The sequence below is a fragment of the Lissotriton helveticus genome, chromosome 8 (assembly GCF_964261635.1).
Source record: "Lissotriton helveticus chromosome 8, aLisHel1.1, whole genome shotgun sequence".
Lineage (NCBI taxonomy): Eukaryota > Metazoa > Chordata > Amphibia > Caudata > Salamandridae > Lissotriton > Lissotriton helveticus.
In genome coordinates this window covers 159,946,654-159,964,795 of record NC_136069.1, presented here as the reverse complement: position 1 = coordinate 159,964,795, position 18,142 = coordinate 159,946,654, and the positions used below count along the sequence as shown (strand labels likewise).

Sequence of the window (18,142 nt, the reverse complement as noted above, 5' to 3'; positions counted from 1 at the left end):
GCGCGAGGATTGTCGCCAGTTACTGGGACAGTTCTCGGACCTCTTCTCCCTCACCCCCAGCTTCACCAGCTGGTGCGTCCACGACGTGGACACCGGGACAGTCCCCCGGTACGGCACCGAGCCTACCGCGTCCCGACCGGGTCCGGGCCTGCATCAAGGCCGAGGTATCAAGGATGCTAGCTCTCGGGGTGGTCGAAGCCTCTGACAGCCCATGGGCTTGCCCCGTGGTCCTGGTTCCGAAGGCAGACGCCCCCGGTGCTGTTCCCGAGCTGAGGTTCTGCGTCGACTACAGCGGGCTCAACGCAGTCACCAGAACCGATGCTCATCCCATCCCCCGAGCAGACGAACTTATTGATCGCCTCGGGGTGGCTCGCTTCCTCAGTACCTTCGACCTGACCAGCGGATACTGGCAGATCGCCCTCACCGAAGGGGCCCGAGAGAGGTCCGCCTTTTCCACCCCGGATGGTCACTACCATTTCCGAGTGATGCCTTTTGGAATGAAGAACGCCCCTGCCACCTTCCAGAGGCTGGTGAACCAGGTACTGGCTGGGTTGGAAGAGTTCAGCGCTGCATATCTGGACGATATCGCAGTCTACAGTTCCCACTGGCCCGAGCACCTCCAGCACCTCTGGGCGGTGCTGACCGCCCTGAGAAGGGCTGGTCTCACCATTAAGGCAAGCAAGTGCCAGATCGGACAAGGGTCCGTAATCTACCTCGGGCACCAGGTCGGAAGCGGCCTCGTAGCCCCCCTCCAGCCCAAGATCGATGCAATCGTGGCCTGGGAGGCCCCCACGACCCAGACGGAAGTGTGGGCGTTCCTAGGACTCACGGGGTACTACCGGAGATTTATCAAGGGGTATGGCAGCATTGTGACCCCCCTCACGGAGTTAACCTCCAAGAATCAGCCGAAAAAGGTCAGCTGGACCCCCGCCTGCCAAGAGGCGTTCGAAACCTTGAAAGATGCCATGTGTACGGCCCCAGTCTTACAAGCCCCCGACTACTCCTGAGAGTTTGTAGTCCAGACGGACGCGTCCGAGCATGGCATCAGAGCAGTTCTGTCCCAGGTGAACGAGAACGGCCTGGATCAGCCAGTGGCGTTCATTAGCCGGAGGCTGCTCCCTCGAGAGCATAGGTGGAGCACCATCGAGCGGGAAGCCTTCACGGTGGTTTGGGCCCTGAAGAAGCTGAGGCCCTACCTGTTCGGTACTCACTTCCGGGTTCAAACCGACCACCGACCTCTCCGGTGGCTAATGCAGATGAGAGGGGAGAATCCCAAATTGCTACGCTGGTCCATCTCCCTCCAGGGGATGGACTTCACTGTTGAGCACCGGCCTGGTGTTGACCACGCCAACGCAGACGGCCTGTCCCGATTCTTCCGCCTCAGCGAAGAGAACCCCCAAGAGGATGGGTAGTTCTCCCCGCCTTCAGCTGGGGGGGGAATGCGTGTTGGACCCGGCCTCGTGGCGTGGTTCGCGCCTGTCCCACCACACCCTGCGAGCTTAGGCCTGCACCCTGGGCCCCCTGCGCAGCATCCCCGTAAGAGTAGCCTGCACCCTGAAGCCTAGGCGTCTCTCCCCCGATAAGCCCGAGCCCCCCGTAACCCACGACCAGGTCCGCCTGTCCCCGTCCCGCTCCCGGCTCCGAGCACCTAACCTTGCATGCCCCACAAGGCCCGGCAGCCATTTTCCCTTCCCGAGATCCCTGTCTCCCTGGGCCTAGCGTGACCCCGGCCCCAGCGAAACCCAGACTCCAAAGGCGCGCCCGTCCCGGCTGGGGGTAAAGGGCTCCCCGAGTGTGATAAGCCAGGCAGTTTCGATGGCACCTCCGGCCTCCCCTGAGAGACTGGTATCTGTCACACCTTTGGCCCTCCCCTGTGGGCCATTTTCGATCGCACCTTTGGCCTCCCTGAGTGCTAGCTCCAGACCTGCTGGGCGTCTGAGAATTCCCGGACCCATTTCTCAAAGGATCAAAGAGCCAACCGCCGGACCTCGCTGACGACCAGCCCCCAGGGCTTGAGACCTCCGCCTGCGAGAGTCCGGACTTCAAAGAGCCCCTGGATTATATCTGAGCCCGCCCGACAACTAGCGGGCAGTTGTATCTTGGACCTGAAGCCTGCTGATCTGATCGCGGCTGACCCTAAGAAGAACTCATATGGAACCTCGAAGCCCTGCTGACGCTGTCGCGGCTCAAGCTGAACTGTAACCATCGGAGCCCTGCTGACGCTGTCGCGGCTCAAGCTGAACTGTAACCATCGGAGCCCTGCTGACGCTGTCGCGCCTCAAGCTGAACTGTAACCATCGGAGCCCTGCTGACGTTGTCGCGGCTCAAGCTGAACTGTAACCATCGGAGCCCTGCTGACGTTGTCGCGGCTCAAGCCGATCTTGTAACCATCGGAGCCCTGCTGACGCTGTCGCGGCTCAAGCTGAACCATAACCATCGGAGCCCTGCTGACGCTGTCGCGGCTCAAGCTTGAACCTGCCATCATCCGAGCCCTGCTGACGCTGTCGCGGCTCCTCCCGAACTTCTCCAGATCAAGCCCTGCTGACCTCGTCGCGGCTCGAGGAGTACTCTGGTCCGGCTGGACCATCGAGACCACCATCACGACCGAGCCGACTCGACGTAAGTGAAGCAGCCAGTACGACCACCATCTTCCGTATCCCCCAGTTCGAGGATTGAGAGCTGTGCGCTGGATACGCCTCGTACCGGCCCTGAGACTAAAAGACTGTCCCGCTTCCCCCCTTCCGAACCCTCCAAGACCTTGTGGTCCTTCGATCACTGTGTAAATAAGAGTACTTCCTTCTTTTATCCCTGATATAAAGAACTTATTACTAGAATCCAACGGCGTGGTGTCTGTTCGTAGGTGTGGTGTGTGCTCCGTGTGTACGATCCTAGGCTCGAAGTCCTCCCCGGTGAGGACCTCACAATTAGACTCGGCAAGATCTGTAGGAGAGGTGGGTCTTGGGGTGACCGGGTGAGCATAACCTGGCCCTCGGAGAGTGCCCCTTCTAACAACGAAGTAAAGGGGGGTGTAGAAAAACACCCGACAAGTAGTGATGGGTATTAAGGAACGGTAGAGTTTACAGTAGATTTTTAGGGTAGAGAGCTTTTGTGAGTGAGAGTAAATCCTCCTACAGTTTTCTTTGTGGTGTGATTTTTCATAAGGATTAAGAGGGAATCTATGATGAAGCCCAGGGATCCTGCTACTAAGACCAAGGGAAAATGAGAGCCAGCTTTCAAAGATGGAGAAGGGTGTCCTTATCATGCTCTTAAGGTCTTTGTTGTAGCTTCAATGATGGGTGAAGTTTCTTATTGCTGAAGTTTACACACTGGCAAACTACTGTGTGCTGTCTTTTCAAAGGAAGATGGGTGTCTTCAGTAATTTTTAAATCTTACAATTTTGAACAAAACTTTCAAAGGGGAGGGAGGGCATTTCAAACTGCCACCACTGAAAACGCCCTATGCTCCATTTTTGGCAGTCTAGTTTTAGGGATGGACACTAAGTATAGAGTGAGCAGGGAGATAACACAGAATTTTGTTTGCCAAGCACTACAGGCACAGGGCTGGATGAACAAACACCGACTCAAAGGTAATTCTCTATTTTAGAGAAAGTCAATGAAGTTTACGCAAGACTGGAGTAATATGCGATCTCCTTGATAGCTTTGTTACCATAAAAATGCACCAAAATCTGGCATACAATATAAATCAGTACGATAGCCAGATAGAGGCTAGATAACCACATACAAAATCACTTGGACTAATACAGTCAAAGTAGCTGATAGATTTGCCCATGTAAGCTGTACTCCAACAAGTGGGCTAAGCATACTACAACAGAATACATTGCTTGGATATTAGCAAGTTTACAAGTGTCTGGGTGCTCAGTCAGCAAGGTAAGGAATCTGAAAGTATTTCTTCATATGGCATTTTGACAAGAGATGTACCTCTGGTTCTTTTTGGAAGTTTGATTTAAAGTTGAGCCAGCTAAGCACTCAATTTGGAGAAATGAAGACTTTTCCACCTAACGAGATGCCAGATCTTCTGCATGCACTGTTGTATTATACTCTATGTTGATTCATTAATTCTTGATGCTACCTCTTTCCTGACATAAGAGAGCTGTGTTGGAATTACCTCTGGTTTGACACTCTAACTTCAGGAGTCCTAGCATGTAAAATGCACACCAGTTAACCAAAACTTAGTGGCTTCTGGATAAGCTGGGCAATCCATTTCACATGGTCTCTGAATCAACTGAATTTTGAGTTGAGTGGGAGCTCAGGTGGTCTGCTACACTTTCCATAGTTTGACGGGCCATGTTTCTTGTGTAGTGGGTTCCTTTTTTCTAATGCCTTGATTCAGAGACAGTACCACCACTTCTGGGGAGTGCAAGATTTACTTTGTTAATAAAAACCCTAGCGGAAAGGCAAACCTCTGCAGTGCAAAGTGGCATGTCCCATTCTTTCTATCAGTCAACGTAATGCCCAGGCCATGTCGCCCAGCAGAACTGTCCCACTATAGACATAATGATCTATCTATGTTGCCTGTAGAAGGCGACCACAACAGCGGTTTGCGAAGACACACCCTTTTGCCTTTAAATGTCGTCCCCCAAATTACATTTCATTTTTTATACATGTTTTTTTCAAAGAAAGCCAGCCCCATCTTGCTGCCACTGCAAAAGTTTACAAATAAAAAAACACTCCTGATATTTCAAATCCCACACAACCTTTGTGGCAGGAGTACAAATTCTCTTGCAAGCTGCCAATATTTTGGATTCCTGAAATATAAGGCCTAGATTTAGGCTTCAAGCACATTTATATTCAATGTCCTGTACAAGGTGATGCTCTTATGCCATTCATTTATAGGTAGCTAACGTAACTCAAAATTGGACAGACATTGTATTAGGTAGCTTTACCAGGCTGTCTAATTTATTTCAGAAGGTGGTTAAAATGTGGATTTGGAAACTTATGTTTATGGTGCCAACAGAATACTAAGGCAGGATCAAAAGATGTGCAGGAGAGCCCTTCCCCTACGCACACCCATCTTGACAAATGTGAGATTTCAGTGCACATTACAGACATGAGCACGATTAATTGCTGCTTCTTATATAATCTGCTCCCGGATCACTTAATCAGCTCTACCAATTCCAATGATTATCCAGGCACTTTGCCGCAAATTGCATGCTTGCATTTGTGTTAAGACTGAGTACACTGACTGGGAGTGGGGACCTGTAATCCAACCTAGCTTCTTAAAATGAAGATGAAAATATGTGATAATAAAACGGACATTGGGACACTGCAAAAAGCTTGTTTGGGATCCCTAGGCTGCAAGAAGTGCGGCACACAGGAAAAAAATCACCCTGCATAAATCATTGAAAGATTGCATTCTGTAGGTTATAGGGAATACATAAAAAGGAAGCATGCTGACTGAGATAAGATGAAGAGATTATTGAAGTAGTTAATAAATCCAGCACACTGGATATGGCGAGGTGCTCCAATTTACCTGAAAACCTTCTAAGCCGCATGGCGCTTTTTGAAATGATTACCCTTCCGAAAGTGCTAAATGAACAACAGAACTTCCCCTTATTTGTCCCCCACTCCTGGTCTGCCGCCCTGTTGAAGGCAGTGAACTCATCCTTTGGGCAAATAAGGTCCTGAGGTTAGCCTTCCAGAAATGTGCTCAATCTCCCAACGATGGAAGGATAAGGATGGCTGACATCTGTTTGTACTATTGGGCCTCACAGATCCAAATATTTAATGATGGGTTGTTGGAAGTTCTGATGATCCCATGTTCAGCCAAGAGGTTTCCTTTTTTTGGCCTCAAAAACATCCTGCATCTCCTTTATGGATGCTGCATTCCTCAATCCATCGCCAAAACAATGAGAGCTAACCTCCTGTGCTGGGTGTATGGGCCTTCGCTGGACCCGCTGGTACGAATGCGATTTCTTTCACATGATGTGGCCTTGTCGGGCTGTTGCATGGTACTAGTCTCTGATTTTTACCACACTGTCCAGAATCTTTGAGAGACCGGTGGAATGCACTGCTCGCATCACACTGTTGGATATCTTGGTTGTCATTCGAGGTCCCCAAGGTGAGCATTCCTTGGTTGGCATTGGCATAGTAGTCGGCAAGTGCGGCACTGCCTGTCTTTGGAAATCCTAAAGAACTGCTGATGCTGGTCAAATGTTGTTCCACGATCGACTGGTGTACTAAGGAGAAGAGCCAGTGTAGATTGGCAGGATATGTCCTCGCAAACATGCAAAGATCTTGGGGTGGTGGTGGCATCATAACCTGGGGTACGACTAAACGGGGGCTATTTCTTTGTCCAGTGTCTACTGTTGTATTATTGTACTATGAGAATACTCTGTACAAAGTGTATCATCCCAGTTGCTCCTACATAAAATCAATAAAAACTCTTTGATTATAAAAAAAATTCATTCAGAATACGTGACCTCCGCTAGTAAGCATACGAGATAGGGAATGGGAAATGAGTGCACTCCTAGGAAACAATAAATCTGCTTTTCACTAGATACTATTCCCAAGAATATGGGAAGCAAGATATATTGAGGGACAACAGGGTGGCTGGCTAAATAAAATTGGGCGAGTATCTTTATGCCAGAACAGAGAGAAATATTAAAGTCTGCAATAATGACTCAAGAGATTAAAAGGCTACTCAGGAATTTGCACCTGCATCGGACAGAATTACTAGCATCAAAATTGGCAGATATATTCAGCTGCAAAGCTCAAGTATGAACTACCTCACTTAACTACCGAGCCCTTCTGATGTTTCTACACAGCCCTGCTGAGGGACATGTGTTCATTCTTACCAATGTCCACACTAATCTGAAAATACAAATTTTTTAACAAAGTGATCAAAATAAGATTTCTCGCTTTCATCCCAGAGGGGGTTTCATCCCTGGATGGAATAAGTCCAAGAACATCAGAAGCCTCTTTCAGGTTTGAGGATACCCACTGATGGCATCACACCTGGCTGTCGTACCTGTAGATTTAGGAAAGGAATTTGACAAGTTGGTATTATTTATCTGCATTTTTGGAAAAGATGGGGATGGGACAGTAGATGCTGGTTTGCAAAGCATTGTTGTATACACAGCCAACAGCAACGGTTCACAATGGTGGACTGATATCACAGCCTATTAACGGAGTTAAAGACTGGCAAAGGTGCCCCAGTGACCGTTGAGGTTCATTTTACCACGGAAACGTTGGTGAACCTGCTTCACCAGAAAGGGAGGCACAGGAGCATAGTGACTTCAGGGATCACAGCTACAATATCCTAATATACAGAAGATATTCTAGTGGTACTAAAAAAATCCTCATTGTTTACTGAACCCAAGGTTGATGGATTTAGACCATTTTCTGGGTTAAATGGGCATATGGTCCATTTAACCCAGATATGGGTGAGACAACTGATAAGTATTGACAGACCACTACAAGGGCATCCCAAATGTTTAAATATCTGAGATTCATACTGTACCAATCAGGCTCGGACCTGGTAGCCATTAACATTAGAACGGAAGTGTCAGCCACGCAATTCTCTGTGGCATGTTTTGAAGACTGCCTTGGTTGGTATCAGGAAGGGTAGGTTTAGCAAAGATGATGGTGATCCCCATGTACTGTACTATTTCGTCAACATACTAATGAGTCTTCCAGAAACTAGATAGTATACTTTTAGACCGGATATGGGATCATGGGAGGCCCTAGGCAAGCTAAGACTACCAATGAGAGAGAGGTCTGGGGATCCCAGACTACAACCTTATTATCAACTGCAATGGGGACTCACTGGTTTTCTGACACACCTTCCATGGAAGAAAAGCTGCTATGATCTACTCAGCGGGGAAGAATTTGCCCACAGTCCTATTGGGGTTTGAGCCCAGAAGAGGAATCTCCCTGACTTTATCGGGGTGAGTCATTATTAATGGAGAAGGTCAAATAGAACTCTGAAATTCAAAGAACTATACTTTCCTGACATGCCCTTAGCGAACTGTGGTTCGGAGATGAGGGGGTGACAAGCAGTTGGGTCCTGTGCACGAAAAAACAGAGGTACCCCAGCCAGGGTGATTTGGGTGCATTATAAATATTCTGGTCCAGGGAAGACTTGGCTTGGCAGTTCAGGCTGGACTGTTCCCATGAGAAACAGGGTCAAGACATATTTGCATATGGCTGGGTCTGAGCTGGGGTGGTGAAGTGAACTATAGAACAATGATGGATTCAACCCAGATCTGTGACTAGGAGTGAGTGACTGAAACATTTTAGCACTCTGTCCATCATCACTTTTTGTTTGGTTTGTTCTCCCTAAGTAGGCAGGGTATGCCCGGACGTGGGTCCCTTGTTCACTTTGCCACTGGATTCAAGCTAGCCTGTCTGTTGAGGGGTATTACCCCGAAACCAGTCCCAAGATGCTTGTGTCTGGTCCAGGGTAGACCTGGCTTGGCAGTTCAGGCTGGATTGTTCCCATGAGGAACAGGGTCAAGACTGATTTACACATGGCTCGGCCTGAACTGGAGTGGCGAAGTGAGCTAAAGAACGATGATGGATTCAACCCAGATCGGTGACACTGGGGGTGAGTGTCTTAAAGTTTCAGCACTCCATCCATCATCTCCTTGTGTTCGCATTATAAGCATACAGTTGGATAAATTTACAATGCAGGAGCTCCCAGGCCATTCAATGCCATGGTACAAAGCAGCAACAGCAATATCCTACCCTGACAATTCTTAACACATGGGAAAATGATGTGAGAAATCTGGAATGACTGGGACTTGGGGAAGCAAGAACCCACGACTCATGGTGTGCTGCATCTATTATTCAACCTGACAGAGGGCACAAAATGAATAACACTGTCTTAAACGGCAAACAGATGTTGCAAACGAGACGCAATAATTTATTACATGGTATGGTCATACCGGGTCCAGAGAATACTGACAGACAATAACTAAATTACTCACTGAAGTAACCGATAGAATGCATATAAAGAAACTAAAGATCCCAAAGACAAGCCTATTCGTCTCACTACCAAGATCAAAAAGACAAAAGTTAGCAGCAGATAAATTGCTCTAGCACTGTTCATAGCAAAAAGACAGAGTGCCTGCCGTTGGAAGGAATTTGCCTTGAAAAAGGCAAAATGGAATAACTAAGTACAGCGAAGCTCAGAGAGACAAAAAGGGGAAATAAATGCAAATGCAGCCACACATGGGATTAAATATTAAGAGCCCAGACAGACACAAATGGGGTTGAGAAACCACTATGTACAATATGCCTTGTAATTGTTCTTTCTAAACTCTCTTGCACCCCTGGGAAAGAATGACATGGGGAAGCTTGACTGTACTTATCCATACATTTAAATTGTGAGAACTCAAGAAGGTTAAGAAAATATAGGAATATATACTCAGGAGACAACCCCAGTTGTTTGGTTGTTATGGTTGGATTTTATCTAACTTTGTTGAGTGTGCAAAACAGGATGATGAAGATGCAATATTTTCAATTTCAAATAAGCAACCCAACCACATTTCAACAGACGCTGACTGCTGATACAAAACAATGTAAATTGAAAAGTCCAATTTAAAAAACAAAATATTGGTTTATTAAAAAAAAAAAACTTCCTTGGAAAAAAAGGTGAATGTATCCTTAATGTCCATCACATTCTCTCCAATCACTCGCAATCATCTCTAGTAAATTAAGGCCCATGAGACTCGCACAAACACCGCAGGAAACAGACCTAACTCTGCCCTAATATTGAACACTGATAGATTAAAAAGCTTAGTTAAATGCATTTAGACGCTGTAGGTCTATTAAATCAAAAGGACAAGGATTGGTTTGAAAGCCTCAAGATAAACAAATAGGTACCAGGGACACTCTAGATGGCAACATTCTTCCAGTCTCAAAGACTGGACTGTGAAATAACCTTTCACTTAGGAAGCCCGACAGCCTCGCACAGTGTAAACAGATAACTGTTTTTTTCTGCATCATGCCAATGTACCAACCATACTGGCACCAGGATACACATGGGTTTTGGAAACTTCTACATCTGTGGATTTTGAGAGCGTGCAACCTACTCTTGAGAACAGACACATCATAATAGTACTCATATTGACCATATGGTATTTGCCTCAGAAAACAAGGGAGCTAAGCCATGCCTTAAATTTCTGTGCTGATCACTGAATGCAATGTAGCATCATAGCCTCAGAGCTGTTCAAGTTGTTAAATTACCTTTCAATGAGATATAGGCCTGAGACAGAGGTGAGGTACTATAATGTGAGGGAGAACAATAAAATACTGCCACAGTCAAGCGCAGAAAGGCTAACTGCTATGAAAATGTTCCACCCATTGGGGGTCTAATGTTCTAAATTAAATGGAGAAAATGTATACAGAAACATTATGGGCCATCTGCAACTCTATTGTCTACAGTAGTACTCACAAACATCTAATGTCCTAACCAAGTGCTGTCTGCTCTGGATGTTAAATACCCACCGCAAATTTATGGACCCAAGACAAAGGGTAGGGGGCATAATGAGGGGAACAACAATTAAATGTCTGCTAATGAACAACAACATCTGAGTAAGAATATTAGCGCTGAGCCAACTAACCTCATCTTAAACAGGCCAACAGGCTCAGCCTTCTTAATTATCTGCTTCCCACTTCAATAAACTTAGAATGCAGGGACAAACCAGTGGTTAGTGCCAACATTATGATATGCTCAGGCAATCTCAGCATTAAATACATGTTGTTGTTCTTTTTTCTAATAATACGTGTTTATGGCATTCTGCTTCCTTTAGAAATGTTATGAAGGTACTGCATAACTTTTTGAGTTACTGCACATAAATGTGTCTTTAGCAGTAATGCCTGCCCTGGGATAAGAGCTTCAGGGAAGAGTCAAGGCCTACCTAGTCCCACTTATTTATTTTCTATTCATTACGTGTACATCAAAAACTAAATTGTTTCTAGGCACAGTGACTAATACAATACAGAAAAGATCTGCACAACATACAGCCAGCACAGTAACTTCAGGTGGTTGGATCCTCCAAGAACATAATTTGTTAAACAGGAACTTTAGATTTTTCTGAAAGTTTGCTAAAAGTTTATTTCTTCAATTTTGAAAGGCAGTTGTTTACATATTTTACCAAACTTTAGTAAATGTGTGATCAGTTGTTTGCTGAAGTTTGATCAATTCTTAGTACATGTAAGATATCAAAATGTTTTGATTTAAGTTTGTTCTCTGGTTATAAAAAGGTATTGTTTTTATTCATGTATATAATTTAAAGCACTTACCTGAACACCCTTAAGTACCAAACACGCTCAGGAAGTGGTTATTCCCTAGGGGAGGAACATTTGCATATGCCTTTCTCTGGTCAGAAAGTGAACAATACTAATATAATTAGGCTTCGTCAATTCCTACAGTTGGTCTGCAACGAGCATCTGCAGCTGAAAATCTGAATAAATGAGCCAGGCATTCTTCAACCTTTAATGCTCCTTTTGTGGCTATTACCTGGACAATTCCAATGGTGGAGGCATCAATGGTTGTAGGTTCTGAAAGGTCATCTAAATCCTCGATCCGAACTGAAAGAACCTACAAGACAAAGTTGGCTGTTAAAACTGGACGATGGATATTTCAGCATGATGCACAAAATAAACCAGGTCTTAGTTAAACAAAGAAAATGGCAAGATTAATTTACATCTTGTACCAATTAATTAAAAATAAACTGATTACCATACCAATGTGATTTCATTATTTGGAACTCTTGCTGTAAAGAAGCTTCATGTATGAAATGAAATAATTTTTGAAACAGAAAATCCAAAAGTAAAAACATGTTAAATATACTTTCAGTGTGCCTCACAAACAAAGTACATCTTAATAATTTTTTTAAGAAATCAATGTAATACCCTCATTTGTGCCTACATGTATTTTCTATAACCCAACATCCCAAACCTAGCTGCTATGACTGCAGGGTGCTTTGCAAACAACAGCTCATGCTCTAAAAGAGACATAACTACAACAGTCTGCCTAATCTATAACAAGTTCCACTACTTGCTCACATTATTAACTTGCACTAGTTACTAAGGGGTATACATGGGCTCATTATCCACTGGCATCCCTTGTGCAAAACATTTGAAATATTTTCTAAGGGAGCAATTCTAAATAATGTGTTTGGATGTATTCATAAGATGCAAAGTTCAAATCAAGAAGTCTCTACTGGCACATTCACAAAGTTAAGATTTGTATCACTTCTTTACCATTTTCCCTAAAAGATGGAGAAGATTCTTGCCAGAAAGCTCAATTACTCCATTTCCACTTGATGTTGTAAGACTTGAGCACTTAAGACTACTTACAGAGAATAAGATGCCATGGGATCCTCAAGCCAAGAGTTAATAAAGTTAATCATACGCTCAAACTTCTGTTCACATTTTAACAAGCCCTTTAGAAAATTCCACAAATACACCCATTTAATGATAATCATAGCAGTAATTGATAAATTGTTTATATGCCTTTGTGTTAAAAAATGTATTTATTAATACCTCGGACAACCAGAGAATGGAATGCTGCTATTTTCAATGAGGAAACCACTAGATGTTCCTCTAACGCTCTTGCCAGAGATCATGCACTATGGAAACATTTAGGACTAGGTGAGGAGGATGACCCACCATATCAAAGGATTGTGAATAATGCAGTAATTTTCTTTTAAGAGCCTCTTCCTGTATGGTCTGTGTGTGGGAAATTATACTGTGGTGCAATTTTTTGCAATGGTGTAAGTGCACTCTTAGAGGGGCCATCTGGCAAATGATGTCACAAAGATTTCAGACCCAAACTAACATCTTCAAACAAAAGAACATTCTTGAATGCCTAGTGTAGTGATCTGCTTGCACAACAGTGCCGGGCAAAAAGAACTGTTGTGTAGAGCATGCGATCTACAGCAGCACATGCTGTAAACCGGTTTTTACCTCTACACTGGATGGTCCCTTTAAATGTAAGACATATGCAGTGAAGCTATTAAAAATCTTTAGACAGTGTATTCACATTTACATCACAAATTTGTGGAGGATCACTTACAAATGTCGTTCTTTTCTTGACTTCATTGTACTCTTCCTGTGCTACCATTTGGACAAATAAAGGGTAGGCACCTATGCTAGTACGTACCCTATATGAAATGTAATAAACAATGACTTGGCCAGCTGCTTTAAAAATCCACCCATGTTTCCTGGTATCAGGAATAAAAGGCACAAATAATTGACTGGTACACTTAATCTACGGCAGAAGAAACTATTGAAAGGCCAGGGGCAGCTCATAGTACACATGATTCTAAAGCCCGAATCATTGGGCAGAGGCGTCATTTGGTTGTGAAGGAATGAGCGATGCTACGAACTTTGCCTGGTATATGATTTCAATCTTCAAAGAATATACCAGGAAAAAGAAGTCATATTTATGTTATCAGACCAGTGACAAAATGAGTTCCCTTCACAGGGAAGAGAAGATCCATACGAGAGATGTCACCTGAGGAATCATCAACATTGTCTGAGAGCACAGCACAATAAATTTGAGATAGGCTGTATAATTGTAACATTATGGTACAAATCGAATACCTATGAACACTAGATACAAAACACCGATTTTTGATAGATTAATGGATTCACAAACTTAATAGGATGTAACACATGGGGAAACGTATTGTGATATGTTTGGTCAAACAAGTATCCAATAAACATGCCCACCAATAATGCTGATCAAAAGCCCAACCCTGGCTCCTCTTCCAGAAATGATTATCCAATTTTCAGAAATCAGTCCCCACTCTATTGATACTATTTTGGGGAATTAATCACTGCTGGATCAAATCCACTTTGTGGAGTCGAAAAAAGGGATCTTTCAGCAGTTGAATGAGAATTCTGAAAGGATTCCAGTAATTATAATGCCCAATTCTAGTGGGATGTTGAGATTATTTGTGACAGGGACACTGTGTAGTCTTAGAACTACGCTATTCCTTATATTTAAAATAATAATCCTGGCTTAGAGTGGTTGTGGCTCACTGAACCTTCAGCAATGTAACTACAATCCCCTGTAACAGGACTTCTTTGAGATGACATGTATGATTACTCAAAGGGCGGAGCCATTAACCTCCCCAGTAGAATATTCAAGTCTCAGAGCAGATGAGGTGCTCAATGAATTAAGATTATTCTTTTGTATTATTCTATACAAATGCATGGATGGCTGGTTCCAAACTAGACACATACATTCCTCCTCCCCTTTCAGACAGATATCATTGGTGGTAAATGTATCCTCACTGAATGATATTCTACCAAGTGCAACATATTAAGCAAACGAGATATTTAAAAGGAGATTTGTGTTTCTACAAACACCATGCCCTAGGCCCCTTTCGTTTTGAGGAGTAATAATTCCTAACAGAATCATTCTATCAGGCTTAGAGATTCAGGTTATCTAGTGATTGACCCTGAATTCATTCATAGTTAGCAGGTTGTGACTGGCCAGCAAATTGTAAAGAGATTTGGCAGACATTTTCATCAGATCAGAAAACCATGGGTACCTGCGAAATAGGTGCTATCTGGATTTTCACATGCAAGTTCCTGCATTTCCTGACCACATGCAGTACAAGAACAATTAGGAGGGGAGGGAGGAAAACATAAGCAAACACACTGTACCATCTCAAAGTTAGTTAAACAGTTGGCACCATCAACACAACCGCTTTTCTTATGGTCAAAGTTTGTCATTTAGCAAAGAGGAATCTTCCACTTGAAAGTCAGAATTTTATTCATACACTGAAATGCTCATACTCTAAGTGTATTTATATAGAAATTACATCACCAGAGTAGGAGCCAGGGATATCCGAGTGAAGACCATCACGTCAACTGTTATAAAGGTTGTATGTGCACCGGACATTGAAGCCTTGAGCCTTGACAAAAGACCAATGCAGTAGCCAGGCAAAAGTGAAACAAATGTGATCTGGTCAAACCACAATATGTCTGGATAATTAATGGAAATATAATGCTATTCTTAAGGAAGCAGAAAGACATAAAAAATGTTACTGTGGGCCAAGAGTTTGTTATGTTTTTGAAGCTAAAGATAACACATTTTATGGACATTAAACATGAAAACATTTAGTGGCACATTAGACACAATTTTAAGCAGCGTTTTCTCCATCAAGACACCAAAAAAGTCTGGAAAATGCTAAATATTTAACAATGTTAGCAGCCATTCCCATAATGTCTTATTCCGCGATCCATATGGTGCATGCATCCTCCAAAATGGTTTCAGTTATCAAAGGACTATTGTATTGAAATGTGTTTTTTTTTTCTACTCACCACTTTAAGCAATTCTGAACTAAGTGATGCAAAAATTCCATATGAAAATGAAATGTCTATTGTGGGGCAGAGCGGGTTTCCAATTGACATCTAAGTGAGTCATTTCAAACATGCCTCTTGTGAACACTCGTTTTGGTAAAGAAAAAGAACTATTGTGCAGTAGGTTGCTTTCTAAGAGATTAATCCCTAGACACCAGATCTACACTCAGTTGATAATGGACACCCTTTCCTCAAATTACATAACCATATCTAGCATTGTCATTCTCGCTGGGTGAGTACCCCATTGCTAGCTTTAACGTTTAAAGATTAAAGTTGCACCTAAAGCAGTAACTCAAATTGGTTCGCTTACCTTATGAAGCATTCAACTAACTCTTTATCCAGACTTGTAGCAACGTTAAGATTATATGACAATAGCACCAACAAGTATAGCGTTCCTATTTCTTTTGCATTCAGACTTATCCAAAAAAACTAAAATACATTTCTGAATCAATTATACTTAAATTATAAGTGGTCATAGATTCTAAGAGTCATAATCCTTGTTGCGAAAAGCATGGATTATTGACAAGGTAGTGAAAAAAGGATAAATATATCAATTAAGTTTATTTGTTGGCACAGGTAAGTCAACTTACCTCCGGGTGTTTGCGCCTCATGTGTCGGCTCATGGAAGCTCTTGTGGAAACTTTTGTCCCACAGAGCTGGCAAGTCTGAGCTTCCACCTTGTTGTGTGTAAGCTGGATGTGCTTCTGGAGCATATACTCTGTGACGTACTTCTTATCACACACCGAACATGTCCACTGTTTCCCCACTGTGGAGCACAAAGGCAAAAACAAAGGGTGAGCAGTCCTATCTCACAGCAGTCAGTATCTTGAAATGTAGCACACCTACCATTTCTATCAGCTATAAACAAGTGCTCTTTTTACAGTGATCTTTTTACCATATTTAGTGATACTAAATTTACTGACCTTGGAAGAGTGGAAGGATATTTTGGGATTGCTGGGTTTGAACATCACAGATAATTGCATTTAACTCATTGAGCAAATGTATTGGGTACCGCTTCCACCATTGCACCGGATCTACGGCACACCATCAACACCACCTTCCAAACCGGCACCTTACCCGATGACTGGAAGCATGCAGAAGTCAAGCCCCTGCTGAAGAAGCCATCGGCAGACCCTTTGGACCTCAAGAACTACCAACCCATCTCCCTCCTTCCCTTCGCAGCCAAAGTCACCGTAAAAAGCCATCAACACCCAACTAACGAAATTAATCGTAGAGATCTTCATCCTCGACCCCTTCCAATTCGGATTCCGCAGCAACCACAGCACTGAGACCGCCATACTCGCTGCCACACACAACATCTGCACCCTCCTCAACCAAGGCTACACCACGGCCCTGATCCTACTCGACCTCTCCTCAGCCTTCAACACCGTCTCCCACCGGACACCACCACGGGACTCCACGAAGTCAGCATATGGAGAACCGCCCTCAAATGGCTCCGCTCCTTCCTCACCGGTAGGACCCAAAGAGTCCAACTGCCACCCTTCCTCCCCGAACCCACAGACATCAACAGTGGAGTGCCTCAAAGATCACCACTCAGCCCTATGCTCTTCAACATCTAAATGGCCCCCTTCACCACCATCGTCAGACAACACGGACTCAACAGTCTCCTACGCCGACACCCAGCTCATCCTCTCCCTCACCAAGGACCCCGTCACCACCAGACTCAGCTGCCATCACGTCCTGGATGAGCAGCAGCTGCCTGAAGCTCAACTCAGAGAAGACAGAGGTCCTAGTCCTCGGACCACCACCGCCTGGGACATCACCTGGTGGCCCACCGCCCTCGGCACCCCACCACCCCCATCGACCATGCCAGAACCTCGGCATCGTGCTGGACTCCTCCCTCATCATGACCAGACAGGTCAACGCTGTCTCCACCTGCTTCAACACCCTTTGCATCCTTCGCAAGACCTTCGAATGGATCCCCCCTGAATCAAGAAAAACCGTCACCCACACACTCATAACCAGCAGACTGGACTACGGGAATGCCTTCTACTCTGGAATCAACAAGTATCTGCTCCTCAAACTCCAAACCATACAGAACAACGCAGTCAGACTCGTCCTCGGCATCCGTCAACAAGAGCACATCACCCAGCACCTGTGGGACCTCCACTGGCTCCCTGTCGAGAAGAAAATTACCTTCAAGATACTCGCCCACGCCTCCACAACACCGGTCCCAAATACCTCAACGACAGAATCTCCTTCCATATACCAAAGAGAAACCTCAGTTCCACCGACCTCACCCTCGCCGAAACCCTGCGCATCCGCAGAGCCAGAACGGGTGGAAGGGCCTTCTCCCCCATCACAGCCAAGACCTGGAACGAGCTCCCAGTCGAAATCAGATGTTTCCCCTCTCTGAACATCTTCAGGAAGACAATCAAGACCTGGCTCTTCGACTAAATGGAGCTGCTTCTTTCCTGGGTCACCCTGGTCTTAGACCTGATTACCCTGGTTATAGAGCCGGTTACCCTGCTTTATACAAATCTTTCACTACCTAGTGTCTCCTGCATATATGAGAGAGAATTATAGCTCATAGGCTCTAAAGGAAATCCACATGCCAATGCAGCAAGGAAAGGAGCTCAGCTCTGCACTTGGTTTGCTAAGACAGTAATAGAGACCAGAGCAGATAGCCAGTAGATCACAAGAATTTAGGTTCTGCGGTTGGCTTAACAAATTACAGCAACAGAGAGGCTAAGCTTGATAGCTAGTGAATGGAGAGGTCCAAATAAGCAAGTCTCTGCAACAGCCGCCTGAAACTGAACTCAAACAAGACGGAAGTC

The 18,142-nt window shown here is 44.7% G+C and overlaps 1 protein-coding gene across 6 annotated transcripts in view; it reads right to left on the bottom strand.

Annotated features, from left to right (window-relative positions):
- The window catches only part of PRDM15 (PR/SET domain 15), a 371,830-nt gene that overhangs the window by 36,836 nt on the left and 316,852 nt on the right, over window positions 1-18,142 (bottom strand). For all 6 annotated transcript variants that reach the window (XM_078656809.1, XM_078656805.1, XM_078656810.1 and 3 more), the window contains 2 exons: window positions 15,935-16,110; window positions 11,485-11,565 (listed from right to left, as the gene is read on the bottom strand). In XM_078656809.1, the coding sequence (XP_078512935.1) occupies window positions 11,485-11,565; window positions 15,935-16,110 (257 nt within the window). The remainder of the gene's footprint in view (window positions 1-11,484; window positions 11,566-15,934; window positions 16,111-18,142) is intronic.